At 47.8% G+C, this 17,412-nt stretch overlaps 4 protein-coding genes across 4 annotated transcripts; 3 read left to right on the plus strand and 1 right to left on the minus strand.

Moving 5' to 3' along the window:
- Positions 1-2,766: 2,766 nt before the first annotated feature.
- Positions 2,767-4,211, plus strand: GGS25DRAFT_523807 (uncharacterized protein; the record flags this gene model as incomplete). The annotated part of the gene is made up of 4 exons (XM_049264491.1): positions 2,767-2,923; positions 3,007-3,511; positions 3,576-3,644; positions 3,761-4,211. 4 exons carry the CDS (start codon positions 2,767-2,769, stop codon positions 4,209-4,211), a joined length of 1,182 nt encoding a protein of 393 aa, XP_049114805.1.
- A 902-nt stretch (positions 4,212-5,113) lies between these two features.
- On the plus strand, positions 5,114-7,576 carry GGS25DRAFT_499742 (Formyltransferase). The gene is made up of 3 exons (XM_049261806.1): positions 5,114-5,776; positions 5,931-6,001; positions 6,158-7,576. Exons 1-3 carry the CDS (start codon positions 5,317-5,319, stop codon positions 7,184-7,186), a joined length of 1,560 nt encoding a protein of 519 aa, XP_049114806.1. The 5' UTR covers positions 5,114-5,316; the 3' UTR covers positions 7,187-7,576.
- A 470-nt stretch (positions 7,577-8,046) lies between these two features.
- Positions 8,047-10,241, minus strand: GGS25DRAFT_523809 (uncharacterized protein; the record flags this gene model as incomplete). Its single annotated transcript, XM_049264492.1, has 3 exons — positions 8,047-8,290; positions 8,365-8,521; positions 10,229-10,241. The coding sequence occupies 3 exons, from the start codon at positions 10,239-10,241 to the stop codon at positions 8,047-8,049; spliced, it is 414 nt and encodes a 137-aa protein (XP_049114807.1).
- A 2,344-nt stretch (positions 10,242-12,585) lies between these two features.
- GGS25DRAFT_499747 (Fe-S cluster assembly protein dre2) lies at positions 12,586-14,780 on the plus strand. Its single transcript, XM_049261807.1, has 2 exons — positions 12,586-13,811; positions 13,876-14,780. The coding sequence occupies exons 1-2, from the start codon at positions 13,079-13,081 to the stop codon at positions 14,181-14,183; spliced, it is 1,041 nt and encodes a 346-aa protein (XP_049114808.1). The 5' UTR covers positions 12,586-13,078; the 3' UTR covers positions 14,184-14,780.
- The last annotated feature ends 2,632 nt before the right edge of the window (positions 14,781-17,412 follow it).

Here is a 17,412-nt window from a genome sequence, read left to right on the forward strand (position 1 = left end):
CGGTTACTAGTAGGTAGTAGGTATCGGTCCGAGCTTATTGGATGATATACTACGGCATAGTACTAATGTAAAGGTGCATTCGATCGAGAACTTTTAAGTATGATTCGAAATGATTCGAGATGATTCGCTTACAATACGACTCTGCCAACAAACAGGAGTGAAGCGCGAAGAATCTCTACTATGTGCTAGCGGTAGGTTAGAGCTATCCCAAGAACGATGCCATAGGGCTACTAGGCATTCTACCAGCCAATGATAGTCGTCTCTCAGCATCGTACTCGACCCTCATTGTAATACGCGGGAAAGGGGACCCCAGCTTTGGGGTTCTGGGCTCATCCATACCAGGGCCAACGAGATTCGTGAGCGTTTCCAAGGTTCTCTTACATAGTATCAACTATCAGTTAATCGGTTAACTGCGAATGACAGGGAGTAATAATGAGATTCTATCTCCACGGGCAGGATGGATATAGGACATACTTCGTAAAACCCGGTACTAGGTATGTACAGTAATATGTTAAAATCCTCGCCAACATTGATTATTGATGAAAGGACCAGGTAGGGTATCTCTAGGACCCTAACCCTAGCAGGTTGAAGAAGAAGAAACAGGAACCCGGAACTGCGGATTTGAGATGCACAATGCTTGACTTGACTTCCGTCCTTGCCATGTGATTCTTGAGCTTTTTGTTCGGTTTCGCTTCCCTTCAAGTTAGTCTAGGACGATGGAAAGAGGGTAAAAGGGACCCTAGTGATCCCAATCAAATAAATGGTGACAACATTGGGGTCGCATTGGTGTTTTTAGCGGGTTGGAAAACGCGCTTATGAATCCCAGCTTTTCTTCGCAGGGCTAGACAACTTAAGGCAAGATCTTCAGGAGATTGGGGGCACTGGGCAGAGAAGGGGGTGATTCAGGAATCTCAGCCACATGGGTATGTAGCTAGGTATGTAACTAGGTATGTACATCGTAGGCATGTAGGGTATGTACATCGTCCTGGATGAGATCCGCGACATTGGCATACGATTAAAGTACTTCGTAGAGTAGTATTAGTTAATCGTTTCCATCTCTTTGGGAGCCTGGCTGTGCCGCAGAGCTGAATCGACGGGCACTGATTCCAAACAAGGGCTTGAGAGAAAAAAAGAATGTGCTGTCAACTGGACTTATGACAGACATGGGGCTATGGGCTTTACCTGGAGTCCTAGGCATAGAAGGATAGACGGATAGACGGATGATAGTATACATGATAGTATACAAAACATTCAAATTACAATTATTAATGGTTGCTGGCGATGCTTTATTATTAACTGATTACCTATACACATCTATGCGCATGCATTGCCCATTCCACACAGCCCTAGCAAAGCCGTCATACTCTTGTACTGTATGTAACCCTACCTTCCCCTATTTCCGTCCGATGTCACCCCAGAAGGCCACTATCTTCAGCCCAGTGCAAGGGAGAGGAGGGGAGAAATAAGCAGTTAAGCATTCCCTTGCCAGCAAAAAACGAAGGTCACCACACCAAAAGGGAGATATTCTTAGAATTGACGTCGTCGCACAACCACCTATGTAAAACAAAACGGCCCTATCACTTCTTTTTTGTCGCGGGGTAGACGGCAGCACGGTAGCACGGCGGTAGATAAGTGTAGTCTTACCCTTTAGACCTGCACTAATCCATTTCCATACGATGAAGATTACCCTAAGAAGTCCATATGAAGAAGATGGCAAGGAAGCACGCCATTATTTCCCAGCACGTCCTCGCTGATTGGGATAAGGCCAGGGCCCGCTAAGGTGAGAAATCATCGGCCAAGGATTTTAGTTCTGACCATCTTTCTTCAGTCTGCGGGTTCTAGCCGCAACGGTGCTTCTTCTCTGGCGCCTCGTACGTGCGCCTGTAGTGTATGTACGGCGTAGATAGAAAGCCCGGCATATGGCCTTGAACGATCTGATAGTTAACAATAATAGTGGCAGAGTTTGGTATATGTTAGTAGGCTAGATAGTGGAGGTGGGCAGTGGGCACAGTATTAGTTCAGGTCCGGGTCCTATTATCTACAGGATATCATTGAAGCTTCTTTTTGGTGCTTGCTTGTCTCCGGGAACACGTTTAGATTGGGCTCCCAATGTATGTCTCTGGCGCGTATGATATACACGCACACAACGCAAGTGGCTAAGGCACAGGGCAGACGTGCCGACACTACCACATAGTCAGTACCATAGGTAGTACACAGCATAGCATTTACATAAGCTAGCAATGGGGGAACGCACATCATTACCAAATACCGTAACATCGCCGCTCACACCGCCGACGATTTGACACGCATTTTTGAACAGTGAGAAAGCAGGAAAGAACTCCGAAACGATAGGTAGGTTACGGAAACAGAAAAGAGATAGTAATAGGGATACTACCCTTTTAGCATGGGCAAGCAATAGCACGTTTTTTCTCGGGTTCGCAGCAGAATTATATGTGGGCGCTTACACTAGCACACCCATGTGAAATGCCCCCAGGGCCTTGTCCCCGATGCAACCATCATCCACTTATTGGGGACCCAGGGTGGTAGGGCAATCTTTATAGCTTTCATATGGGCCACTTGTTTTTCTTGGTTTGGTCTTGGGGTTCTGGCTTTGGCTTTGGTTTTGGCTTTTTTTTTTCGTATATTCCTTTTTGAGCCCTCCATTCACTGCCAGTCTTCAACGAACTGGGGATGGACAAGATAGACCTTCATGCTCTGAATAATCACCACATCCTGCTCCTCATCCTCTCCTCCGTCTTATGAGCCATGAGTGAGCATGCCGTCGTGCCGAAACTTCCGGCCGAAAATGGCGTCCACGTCTGGAGGACGGCAGTGGTGATGCCTATCATCACCTTCTGCTTCGTCGCCGCCAGATTTTACTGCCGGACTTATATGGTAAAGAGGTCCTGGAGCCTCGACGACTGTACGTCTTCACCCCTCCCGTGAAAAAATAAATAAAAAGAAATCCTAAAATGGAGCTGTGCGCTCACCAACAGGAATATATAGATGTGGTCGCGGGAACGATGGTTAGCATCATTGTGCATGCTGTTTTGATGGCCAATGCGACCTATCACGGGATGGGCCTGCACATATGGCAGTTCACCCCAGAACTAAACTCGGAATACTATCTCTGGATCGGCATCTCGTCAGAATTCTACGTGCTGAGCCTCGCCGGCTTCAAGTCGGCGCTGATCCTCCTGTACCTGCAGATCTTCGGCATCAACAAGAAGTTCCGGTACGTGTGCTACGGGGCGCTGTTCTACACGCTCGGGTACCTGACCTGCAACGCGCTCACCGAGTTCCTCGGCTGCCACCCGATCGCGAAGAAGTGGCAGCCGACCCTGGAGGGCCACTGCTTGAACTCGATCGCGGCGAACATCATCTACGGGGCTGGCCACATGACGAGTGACTTACTAATCGGCATCTTACCCCTTTGGATGGTATGGAAATTGCAGTTCCCTACGGCGCGACAGAAGATTGGGCTCAGTCTCGCGCTTAGTAGCGGTCTTATGTGAGCGAAAATAATATGCATGACGCACTTTTGTGTAAGCCACTTGCTAACGTGGGATCGTCAGTGCCTGGGCTGTTGCCTGCGTCCGATGGGCCATTTCTACTTATAACATGCTGTCTTACGATCGCCCCTGGTACGTTTTTTCTATCCTCTTTTCTCATCACTCCTTGAAAAAAAATACTTGGAAATATCAAGCCATATATCAGATTCTTGGCAAAGCAATATGGATTACTAACTCTATCGTATTAGGTGGGCCGGTATCAGCTTTACCTTCTCTATCCTGGAAGTCAACACAGGCCTGATTTGCGCCTGTGTAGCGACATTCAGCCCGCTGTTCAACGTCTTCTCGACGCACGTTAGCGCCTGGACGACCCGGACCTCGGCGACCCAAGTATCGACGGACAACCAGCAGGGCATTTCGCGGCGGCAATCCGTCAGCTGGCAAAGCATCCGCCAGGAGAAATTTTTGCCGGCGATGAACCGCATGCTGCTCTCGGCCGTCACCCCGAACTCGCGACCTCCGCTGCAGACGGGAGGCCACATGCGTTCGAATGATAGCCTAGAGGGGTATAGTCCTAACAGCATGGAGCCAATCGTCACGTCGAACGCGATGCCGCGCTACGAGCCGCAGGATGAGTTCGCGCACTATGATCTCCATGGGTTGCAGGCGCTGCACTATAGCGACCGGGAAGCAGTGTGAAGAAATAGGGCGACTTTTCGGGTAATGACATTAGTCTTGATAAATCAAATGCTACCTTACTACCTACTAGGTACCTACCTGTCTGTCTGTCTGTCTGTCTGCGACACGTCTACCGCGATAATAGGGTAGAAAAAGTCGTCTTCAAGACAAAACCCTCCGTTTTACCCCGTGACCGGTCTCGAGGTTTTCGTGAAATAGGGAATTAGGGGAAAAGGAGAGGTCCCAGACATGCCACAGACCACCGACGACCACACCTTCCAAGGGTCTCACCCCGCCAGGTACTCTTCTGCAACGGTCGGCATACATACACACTACAACACATGCAGTGATCCATTCCACACCGAGTGTGTAGTACAATACTACAATGGGGGGGGGGAAGCTATGATACACTGTCTCGATTCAAGTGGTTGCACGACGTTGCGCTATTTAATAGGGAGCCGATTCTGTTTGCCACGTAAATGCCGATCCAAGTTCTATTTTAAGAGGCAGTACTTGTGGTCTTTCGTCGTTTGTTTCGGACCTATACCCAAAGAAAGCAAAACAAAATAAATTTAAAGGGGAAAGAAGGTAGGTGTCAGATTGCAAAGATTGGTCTACCAAGGTAGTGTTGAAGTAGACAGTGTTGAAGTAGACAGATATTATGAAATTATAACTTCCATCGATTATAACTCCTTATACCTTTTTATGATAATGAAACATTAGTCCAAACGAGTAGCAGAATAAGCAGAATAATAAGCACTGTATCATATGTGTTAGGTATGTAACTTTGCTAATAGAAATATAACATTGAATGTTTTCAAGTTTTAAACGGGGACCCTAGTAACTAAGTATCACCGTGTAAGACGGCATCTCGTAACATTTCTCTCATTTACTCATCACTTGACACTAATGCCCTACATACTAACCAATTGGCACGTGATCGTTCTGCCCATATCACGATTCAAATATACATCTAACTAACTACCTACATGTACCCCAGCTTTCCATTCACCAAACTCCATTCGCTACCTACATATATACCTACCTACATAGCTACCTAGGTACCTAGGCATGTAGCTACGAAGGAGGAAAATTGGGAGCCAGACAGATTGAAACCCCTCTCGCAATGCAGCAGCCACTGAGACGAACTATCACAGCCACCCTCCTCTCAAGAGCATGGCGGGACCTACCAGCAGAGTCTACCTCTCTACTGCCCAGACGTGGCAGCGCCTTGGTCTCCAGAGCGCCGCCGCCGTCGCTCCGGGCTGCGGCTCCACCGTCGAGCATATGCCGCCGTTGTCGCCAGGCAAGAGGTTACAGCACGCTTAACAGCAGCACCACCGCTACCTCTGCCGCTAAATTGCAAGCAGCGGAGGGGGAGCATGCATCGGCGGGCGAAAGCCCCAGGCCAAAGAAAACGTCAGAGCCACTGCGCATCCTCTTCTGCGGCTCCGACAGCTTCAGCTGCGCGTCCCTGGAGGCGCTGTATAAGGAGCACGAGCAGAACCCGGAGCTCATCGAGTCCATCGACGTGGTGGTGCGGCCCGGCAAGCACGTTGGCAGGGGGCTGAAGAAGATTGCTCATCGTGAGTAGTTCTTTCTTACGCTTTCGTGCCTCTTCCTGTGCATTGGTATATATGTATACGTGTGTGTGTGTGTGTGTGTGTGTTATATCAATATACACCTGGGTAAGGTAACTACCGTAATACTCAGATATACTGACAGACCATCCCACCACAGCGCCATTAAGAGAGCTAGCCGAGAAACTCGGCCTCCCGATCCACGAGCTGGACACCTTCACAGGATGGAACGTACGTCTTAACATCCCCCCACCCCCCTTTCCCCTTTCCGCCCCCTTTCCCCTTTCCGCCCCCTTTCCTTCCCACTCAAACCCCCGTATACCACCAACCCATCAAAACCAAAGAAAAAACTAACACCCCCACCCCCTCCCCTCCCCCCAAAAACAGATGCCCCCACGCACCAACCTCATCATAGCCGTCTCCTTCGGGCTCTTCGTGCCCCCGCGGCTCCTCCGCCTCGCCTCCTACGGCGGCCTCAACCTTCACCCCTCGCAACTGCCCGAGCTCCGGGGTCCCGCGCCCCTACAGCACGCGCTCCTCGCCAACCACAGCTCCGCGGGCATCAGCCTGCAGACGCTCGACCCGCAGAGCTTCGACCGCGGCCTCGTGCTCGCGCGCTCGCCGCCGCTGCCCATCGCTGCCTCCGACACCTTCGGCGACCTGCTGGCGCGCATCACGCCCGTGGCGGCGGAGATGATGGTGAGGGGCTTGCGCGAGGGGGTGCACGTGCCGCCGCTAGAAGCAGTGGGGCGTGAGGAGATGGATGGGAAGGGGGGGGAGGAGGAGGAGCTGATCTACGCGCCGAAAATCACCAAGGCCGACTGCCAGATCCGCGCCACACACCTTCCGAACCTGTGGCACCGGTACCGCGCCCTCGGCCCCCTGTGGTTCCTCTCGCGGTCGCGGGACAAGGACGAGGTGAAGCGGATCATTGTTCCGCGTGTCGCTTTCCCTGCTCCGCGGGCGGAGGAGGGCGGGCCGGAGGTTGCTACTACTACTAGTCCTGCCGCTACCGCCACCGCACCACCCCCTCTCGTCTCGCTCAAGAAAGGCGAAGAAGATCTGTTCGACATGAGCACACTCGCCCCAGTCTCCGATGTCATCGGCGTTCCTTGCGTCCCGGCTCTGATCCCGTTCGAGGAAGAAAGCGCAAGCACAGAGCCTGCCTCCACCTCAACCTCAACCTCAACTACACCCTCAACAACATCAGCCTCAACAGTAACAACGACAGCCGACCACGAAAGGAAAAATCACATCGTAGTCCACTTCCCCGAGGACAGGTCGAGCACAGAGTGCTACATCGGGGGCCACCGCATCGACGCCTTGAAAGTCGAGGGCCAGCGGGAGATGCCCGCCAGGAAGGCTTTGGCGGATTTCGTTCTCCTTGCCCACACGGCTGTTGCCTGGGAGGAGTGATGTGTAAGGTAGGTAGGTAGGTAGGTAGGTAGGTAGGTAGGTATCCATATGTATGTAGTATTGCCGGATACTTAGCTAGGTATAGGTTATCCATCATACCTAAGTACCAAGCAGTAATAATGATGACATGAAGACTTGTGTGTAACCTAATTATGTACTAGGGAGGGATAGGAAAGGTAGGTAGGTAGGTTCTTATACCTACACTATGTATGTTGCCTATTTGTATTGATATATGCATTTCATTACCTAGTAATGAACGTGTCGAGGTACCTCGTGCCCAATGTGAAAAGCGAGTTGTGATAATTGCTGCCAGTTTCATATTGGTGGTAGGTAACATGAGAGCCGATATATCAACATGTCAAAATATGAATGCAAACGTGTACATAGTTCAAGTGTAAAAAAGCTGCCTTGGAGATGTTCTTACATTGACATTTTCTAGCCCATATCTTCGTCTTTAACTTCGACAAGGGCCAATGCCACTATGGTTTGTTTAATAGTAATAATAATAATACATTATCGATGTGGTGTCTCTCCTGAGTCACCATCATCGGATGTAGATTTCCGTCGCCCGCCGCCGCTGCCTTGCCAACCCTGTCTAGAAACAGTAGATAGCTAAACCACGGAAAAACAGAGACGATTTGTTCATGTCTCGTAAATAAATAGATTGGAAAATTTGAAAAGAGCCGACGGTGTCCCGTTCTGAGCCAGTGCCCGACATAGCAACGAGATTTCCCTTAAGTTATCCTCTTCAGTACCGTAGTTTGGTCATATTCACACATAATCATAGCAATTAGAGGGAGGTGGGGCCTGTTCCCACAGGACTGCGAGAGCTTTTTTCGTTTATGAGGTGTGTTCTCACATTACTTCTGCTCTTTCTCGTCGGCCGAGCTTCCGGCGCTGGAAGAAGTCTCGGTCTTGGACAAGAGATTGTCATCTTCAGGCTCCGGGCCGTGAATGCTCTCCTCGAAGACGGGCTCAGGCTCGTTGATCTCGAACTTGGTCTTGAAGTCCTTGAGGTGGGTGGAGTATGTGCTGCTGTTAGAGCGGCGACGAGCATTCATAAAGTTGAAGTCCTCATCAACAACTTCTTCACCTGTCGAGCCCCTACAAGTATGATATGTTAGTATATAGGCCAATTCCATGTTGGAGAACATAATGATATCAAACTGTAGACTTACCAGTTGCCCCTGCCTCCGCCGTTCTTTTTGGTCTTTTTGGGGTCGACACCATCGAAGCCATTCTTGGCAAAGAACTTGGGAAGGTTCTCATGAGGAAGGACGATGCCTTCGGCAAGGCCAGCGTGGTTCTTTTCGTTGTACTTGTGAGAACGAGTCACTACAAACGACGGCATATGTTAGCAACTGTCCAACGCAATTGCCAGAGGAACGCATATCAATAAGGCATGTTCTATGGCATCGACCGTCAAGAAACGGGCTCTACAAGACGATGATGCTGCTTGGTTAAGCAGGTGCAGGTGCAGGTGCAACAAGAACACCCAGGGGCACCCAAGAGCGAGTACGTCACACCAAAGTCATTGCGGGGTTTGATAGGAGCAAAAGGTAGAAGCCGGGTAAGCTTACTTTTGATATAGGTATTTGGATAGTTAGGAGGGGTTAACAAAGAGCTCCAATGGGGGAAGTCAGATGGACGTTGGTGGATATCTAGTGACTTCTTAGATGGAGAGAGATGATTATGAAGATCAGAAGATGAATTGGGTGTAGATGAGTTCGACTAAGTCTCTTGAAAGGAAGATGAAGAATAATAGTGGGAGAGAATGTTTCGAAGAAGAGGAGAACAGAGCTGCAGAGTAAGTAGGTTATCAAGTCTGTTAAGTCAAGGTTGCCCGGTCTGAGGTCTATGTAGTAGTGGTGCAACCGGTTCGATCGATCAAATAAAAAGGGTGGATGAAATTGGATCTTGATGGTGGGGTGGCTATGGCTCTTAGTCGAAGGAAGAGTTGGGTTGCGTCAAATATGTATGATATGTATGTGTTTGGCTCAGTGTGATTGAGTGTATTTGTTGGAGACTTGGAAGAAGGTCAATGGATGGAAGTGAGCTTGCTTTTAAGACATTCGACGTCAATTGAGGAGTCAAGTTGAGGGTCCCCTCTCTCTCCTCTCTGATGTATCTGTTTCGTTCCCTCATCATGCTTTCCCATTCCATGCCCCTCCCCTCCCTTACCCTCGTGCCCCTTCTGACCCCTGATTGTTGAGTCAGGATAGTGTGGTACTTGGTATGTATGTTAGATACAGTACATCGTTAACGTGCTCATACTTTGGTGTATTCTTTCCTAATCAGTTAACTTGTTAATCTGTTTATGAGTAGCTGCAAGGTACTAGGCCAGGTAGCTACTTACCACATACATCCAAGTTGATCCAGCTTGAATACATAGTAGCATGTAGCATGTAAAGGTGATGTTAAAGGTGATGTACTGATACAGATTGGCAAAGAGAGGCACGCGATAGTTGCTAGCTCTCGAACGACCTTCTTTCCATCTTTCCACAGCGGATCACGGCCCACAAGCCGCGATGTACTGTACAATACCTACCTCCATGCATAGCTAGCGTAGGTATATGTACAGACAGTACAGTATAGTACCAGGGTGAGCTGATCTTTTAATGGGGATGGGGCAATTGGGGATTCATCAAGCAGATCGCGTGACCAGTTGACGCAAGCTGTCAAAGCTTCTAAAATGGCCTAACGTGATGTGAGCAGATGACCCTATTGGCCAATTCGCTCAATTGGCTCGATTGTTTTCTTTGAAACGGTGAAAGTAACAACGGCACTCGCCGTCTTTTAATCGGGGCTTCAGAAGTTCAGATGTCATAAGAAAGAAGAAAGTTCAAGAATCTCCGCTGAAAAGGGGTCACCAGCCCACTACAGCAAACATTTAACAACAACTCTTACGCAACATTCATGTTTTGAATTCAATAATTACCTTTACCTTTTACCCTGCGTAACACTTTCCATGGCTACTGAGATATGTACGTAGGTAGGTATGCATGTACGGAGTATTTATGTATGTATAGGTACCAGACATACCTTGAACAACCATCGGGATCGATTACCGAATGATCTAGTAGCTAGGTAGCGGCATGGGACGACAGGGAAGTGAGGAAAGCGAGAGAAGCCAAAAAAGCCCATGAAGAACAGGGACCCCAGTCTAAAGGATCACTCGGAAACTGGTGCCAACCAATAGGAGGCGGTCAGCAGCCATCTTAGCTCAGTAACTGCAAAATGCAATTAGGTAAGATATGTACGTAGGTGCTGTGTGCATATGTATGTAACTACATACTTTGTAGTAACATGGTATGTATTTTGTCGATCTCGAGAGTTCGAGAATTTACCCGTTCAATCCGGTGCAAAATAACGGTGCTCAACTTCCTCATGTTGATGGGGCTGTCCGGCTTAATTTGCTCAATTCGTATTAAATTACATCATAGCATTGCAATCCGTTGATTATTGGAATTTCTCATCCGACTCCTTTTCTAGCCTGTATTACTATTATGTATGTATGCATTTACGTCCGTTAATCTTCAATGCTATCTTACCAACGACTTTCTCATCAAGTTCACGGCCTTAACGTAAAGATAGAAAAGCGGGAGGGAGTCTAGACGGAGAATTCGAAATGGAACAAGGAATGAAAGGGAGACATGCAGCATTTGATGTTGTACGCACTGGCAACTGCAACTGGACAGCCTGGCAGCAAACGGCATGTACAGGCCCACTAATACCCCAGAAAAAGTCCCATGTACTATTGTATACAGGAACAATGAACCCTGTAAAAGGTGTGCTTCCTAACCCGGGCGATGATGAGCGGCTGCGTGAGAATGCGGGGAAATCCACATTTATTGGCGGCTCACTTCGCAGACGAGAACAGGGATGGGGCACTTTCTGGACTTTCTTTCTTGTCACCACTGAAGAAACATCTAGAAACTACCTTTACCTTACCTGATGTTACCTTATCTACCTGCATGTGTACTACAGAGGACACAGGTGTTAGCATGTATGGCTGGTAAAGGTCAGACTGTTATCAATGTCCTGTGGGTTCGAATGTGGTCACTCACGACACCTCAAGATAATTCTGGCCAGAACTGATATCCATTTGATAAGCCGAGTAACTACTCTCCGATCGCCAACACGACAACACTGAAACGAGCAAGCGGTATGTATGAGTTTGTCTAGGTAGGTATTGTACCTTCCTAGCAACTAGCCTAAGGCGGTAGCGGCATCTACATGAATATGGCCACGATAAGAGGTGGAAAATATGCAGTACCTGCTCACTCTTCTATCTCAGATAGGTACTCCCGAGAAGTAATATCTGGCGAGGATGGCACAATATGTTACCATTCAGTCCATTAGCTCATATTACTTACCGTACCGACCTACGTACTAGGTAGATAGTATGTAGCAGAAAGATGGGGCTAGGAATCTAGTATCATCGTTAGACGATTCTTCGAATTAGATTCTTCGGCCAGAGCGACGAATACTCCATATCCGTGTCGCAGACCAAAGGCCCATATCCACTTCGAGTGCTCCTACATTATCCACGGAGGTCATGTGGTCGTTCCGGCTATTTCGCCTTTGTATAGCTTCTATGCTCATTACTCGTCACTCGTCACTTTTCTATTCTTATATCTCTAACGATAAAGAGATTAGATATATCTCTCAAGGTTATCCCCCCTGACTCGAGTAGGTTCCCAACCTACTAACCTAGGTACCTAAGTAATACAGATCGAGCAGTTACGAACTATAAGCTTGAGCCTCTCATTCCTAGAAGCATCTACAACTAGGGAATCCCTTGTAATCAGTAACAAGATCAAAGTATACACCAGGTAGGCAACCAGTCCCAAATACTACACCTAATGCGTAAACATCTATGTAGCATGGCAGAATGGTAGACAGCCATAGGGAATTTGTACCTGGACAGCTACAGATAGTGCCGTAGTTCGTCAAGAGCCCAAACTTGTCTTGCCGCAGATGATGTTATCTAGATCTGGCATGGTTATTCAGATGGTGTTTGAGCTTATCTTGAAATAAATGCCGCGACGTGGTAACTAGACCTAACCTGGAGAAAGACTCGTCGTTGATCTCGGAGGATCGTCATTGAGGCTTCGTTGTCTTTCAAGCTTATATTGGACGAATACACTGACTTCAACTATGCAGCTTTGGTGTAGCAGAACATACCGTGTCCACCAAATATATTAGACTGTGTCGGCGTGATAATCTACCTATATTTTTAGTTAAGCAATACTGTGTGTATGTTGATATTTCTACGGCATAGTATACTGTTTGTTGCGCCGCGATCGGATCTGATAAGAATTGCGCGGAGATCATTTCGTCACAGTCGAGAAATATTTTTGCACTGAGACTACGTACTTTGTACCGACCTATGTTTAGTAAACTGTTTAAGGTTAGTAAACTGTTTAGTGAGCAAAAAAAGGGCTTTTTTCACTCCCTAGTAACATTTTTTAACTAATCCGATACTCTTATTACCAATAATCAACTCCGCTTCTTTCTTCTACACGCCTCGCAAATTCCAATTTGTAATCTTATCCCATATCCCACCATCGCTCCCTCACCTCACCTTCGTCACCAAACCATACCATAACCATAACCATAACCATAACCATAACAAACAAATATAGATTGCGTGCACACAGCAGATACAAAATTACGAGTTTCTGTCTGGCACTTTCTCCTCTTAAAGTGCCCCTCATTTATACATCCATCCTACTAGTCGTTACCCCACCAAACCAAAAAGATACCATCGTCAACATCACTTTGCATCATTTGCGTCCCTAATAGCCTAAGTACCTCTTGACAAGCTCGTAAAACTTCCTGTTTCGATATCGGCAAGGAGGCGCATCGAGCGCAATTCAAATCTCCACCATGTCTCCTTCTTTCGTCACCATCGATAACACCTCCGACTTTGACACCTTCACACCGACTCCCGTTCAGAATGGATCGTCGGGGCCTCGAACACTTCTCTTAGCCCCGCCCTCTATCGCAAGCCATGAGGAGAAACTACATGGCGTACTAGCCGCTCACGACCGCTCTGTCACTGACTTACAGATGCTTGACCGTCTCTCTGCCGGCCTTGTCAACCTCCCCGATGCCACATACGACTTGATCTTAGTCCTAACCGATGCCGACGACACCCGCTCGGAATCTACATTGTTGCTGAACCGTGACGTCTTTGCCAAGATTGTCTCAACCCTCAAAGTCGGCGGCAAGATTCAAGCACAAGATGGATCTCTAGCGCAAGGCAGCAATACCCCCGATGCGAGAGAGGCATTGTTCTCCGGGCTATTGCCTGGCGCAGACGGCTTCACCAAGGCTGACGATGGGGCAGCAGCCGCTGTCCCTCTGAAGTTGGGTTTCGGAAAGAACAAGAAGAGAAGCGCTGCAGGACCTGCTGTGACGAATGTCACCGTTCACCAAGCCAATGGCCAAGATGCGAGTCTGAACATGGTACCACCTGCGGTAAAGCCAGCACCGGTCGGCGTTGGTTTTGTGGATTTCAGCGATGACTTCGGAATTCCCGAGGATGATGATGACGACGAGTTGATTGATGAAGATACCCTATTGACGGAGGAGGATCTGAACAAGCCCCTAGCTATTCGTAAGCGATTCTTCTTTTATAGTTTTGGCCTTCCTGAGAGTTATGTAACTAATGATTACTATAGCTGCCGAATGCGTACCCAAGGTTGGCAAGCGACGACGTGCCTGCAAGGATTGCACATGTGGCCTGGCGCAGAAGATCGAGGCAGAAGATGCGGCCAAGCGAAAGCAAGCAGATGCCAGTCTCCAAGCTCTCAAGCTCGATACCAGCGACCTGAACGAGGTCGACTTCACAGTGAAAGGAAAAGTTGGATCATGTGGCAACTGCTCGCTGGGAGATGCCTTCCGCTGCGACGGATGTCCGTACATAGGTCTTCCGGCCTTTAACCCCGGCGAGGAGGTCCGGCTGCTCAACAACGTGGTGCAACTATGAGTACCTACCTAGTGAGAGCACAGGCCGCACCCTGGATCAGTGGTGCTACATACCTAGGGTAAACTACCTTTGGCTCAACAACTCTGGCTGATGACTTTTGTCTTTTGAGCCACCCATGTCTTATCAAGCCACGGCAACGAAAAGTACGGGCTTGATCTTGATCAACAGCACGCAAAATGAATTATTATTATTATAGGCTACGCAGCATTAGGTCCGCATTAGATTGCGTGAGATGGGGGATGGGGAAGGGGAAACTTGGTATTGGTATTGGTAGGGTATTAGGGAATTAGGGAATTAAAAAAAGCAAAGCATAGGAACAAATTAGGCATTCTGTCCATGGTTATTTGAGTAATGGCATGGCACGGCATGGCATAACATTGCGTGTTTATGTATACCTACATAGGTAGGCATCGTGAGTGGCACGTGGTTAATCATGGGTAATCTAAGTGAAGTCCCCGTGCTCGTACATACCTAATCTACTAGTATATGTCTAGAGGGCTTTGCTGCTTATACCTGAGTACCTCCTGGTAGGCAGACATTTAAGGTTGATTTGTAACTTCCAGCTATGGACCTGCTCATGAGCTATGCAAACCGAGCTTAGGCTAGTCTCTTGAATACCTAGATGCCGTCAGATAGTTACTCGCTCACTCTTCCAAAGTGCAAGCAAGTACCTAACTAGGTTGGTAGGTACCTACCTACCGTAGCGGGAACCCCCTATTCGCAGGAATCATTCTAAACTTCATCCAATGAGTCCATGGGTCCTAGTGATAGAAATGATTCCAACTTGAAGTATTTATTCTTAGGTAAATTTTGTAACGATTTCTCTCGGTTTCTATCGTTGGGATGTATGGATTCGTTCTCACTGAACGTAACGATTCGTGCAGTACCTGCTAAGATAGGTAGGTAGGTAAGTGCCTGACATCAGCCCCTATACCTAACCTGGGTATCTGTTGAAGCACCATTGTGGGCGATACTATGTGATTGAAAATGGGGGGTTAGGGGAGGAAAGTAGAGATCTCGGTGTTCTTATGGTGTGTGTTGAAAGAGATACATGGATGTGAGTTATAGATGTAGGAGGTAGGTAGAGGCAGTTAATAGACTGCGAACCTGGAATTGCTGTAAGGGAAAGATGGTACCTACTAGGGAACATGTATCTGCTACCTGCATCTCGAGTAGATGGTATAAGAGAGTTCGAAGGGGGTAACCTAGGACATCCATGGACCATATTGCAGGCCGCAGGGACCCTAGAATAAGGAAGCGTGTTGACAGGGCTACCTACCTAGGTAGGGACATATCACATAACATTGCTTGGTAGAACACAAACAGATGGCCACTTAACCGAGTATTTTCAATATATCATCTCCTTGCCTGCTAAGCTGTAAGGAGTCTGCCCAGGAGATAAGAACAGAGCTAATGTCCGTCCATAAGGCATATCTAATCAATCATTAGGCTGGGAAGATGGATATAGGTACTACGAGTAAACCTGCTTTGGTCGACAGCGATGCACGAGGCTGCCTACCTACCTATAGACGACTCGCAACATTATAGCTCGACAGAGAACACCTGCTCAGCGGTACGTATGTACAGTAGATGGGATGCCAATTTCAATAACCTCAAAACCAAGCGTTGATCTCTTGCCTCCCCCAACCATCACCGTCTCCATCAGGTCGCAGGAAAAAAAACCCATTCGGGACTCGACAAGTTGCGTAGATCGACTAGGTTAGCTACCTACATAAGTACTATTCACCATATCGTCCAGGAGATCTCCATCTCCATCTCCCTTTCGCCAATGGACCTCCTATATCAATCAATCAATCAATGAATCAATCATCGTCATTGGAACCTATCTAGATAGTGGTTGCAGCACACACACATACATGCCTACCTACCTAATTAATTGCCCTTGAAAGTTTTTTTTTCTTTCTTTTCTTTCGTAGATAGATGAGGCGAAAAATGATATCAGATTTTTGAACATATTCCCACTCACACACACACACACACACACATCAAACCTCCACGCCACTAAAAAGTGGCAAAGAGATCTTCGTATGTAGTTATAGTGGTTCTGCTGTTTGCCAACTGGGCCGATATACATACGTACTATTACCTACCTAGGGTCCTTGGTATTCATAGAGGATAGGCATGCATGCACATACATACATACATACATACATACATATGTGTGTGAAGTGTATTCGTGATAGGTTGAGGCTGAGTTGGGTTAAGAATAGATCTACCTCCATGTACCTACCTACGTTACCTGATCTTGCGTTGTAATACAACTTAAACATCTACCTACCTACATACTACAAAGATTAACGAGATGTACGTACATAACTACCGCAGCAGCGTTTAGCTGTTGCCTATCAGCCTATGGTTATAGTAAGTGATCGACAAGAGATAACGGTCGTATCTTTGAAGAAGGAGAAACGAAGATTTCTAGAAAATCTAGGCTCGAAGCGTTACCGATTCGGCTGTAGGTACCTTAGTGCAGCAGACAGACAGGCAGACAGACAGGCACTCAGCTACACGGCCTCTGCCGTGCCGCAGCCCTATACCGGGGTCCACGATACGACGAAGGGACTATTATCTAGGTACTACCTATGTATGCGCAAGGGCGGATATCGCACAATCAAAATTTTTTTTTGGGAATAGTTGGGTGCCATTCGATCGCTCTGTAGCGCAAACACCTGGATGAAAGCGACATACGATCTTTGTGGCAATTAATATAGAACGAATGAGGGCGTCGGCAATGGCGATAATGAACGAACGCTCTTCTTTATTGAGAAACGGTGATATGCGTGGATACATGGGTTCGAGTAGATGGCGACCAAATTGGCGAATTTATGAGTGAAAGGAAGGCAAATGAGTTCAATGACCAACTCCGTGTTTCTTTCAAGTGGGCTATATTTCGAGTATATGCCCATGGGTGAGGCGTTGAAGGGCTCGCTCCTATATGTAAACAGAGTGGTGCGGCTGGCCACTTGATGGCTTTGTATGTATGGCGATCCGGGATGAAGTCGAAACAGGAACTATCCAGGCCTTTACACTTCAAGACAGCCGGAGTCAATCTTTGCTGGTTGGGATCGTCTAAAAGGTCACTTAATCTGAAACCCCACAACTCAGCTATAACTCACCCGGGATAACTCGGCATGTATGAGGCTGTTTTCAGCTTATGTATGGACGATCTTGGCAGGCATTGGTGGCCCGACGTGTCGTTTGACACGAA

This window comes from Hypoxylon fragiforme (assembly GCF_022984875.1).
Source record: "Hypoxylon fragiforme strain CBS 206.31 chromosome Unknown GGS25scaffold_7, whole genome shotgun sequence".
In the NCBI taxonomy this organism is placed as follows: domain Eukaryota; kingdom Fungi; phylum Ascomycota; class Sordariomycetes; order Xylariales; family Hypoxylaceae; genus Hypoxylon; species Hypoxylon fragiforme.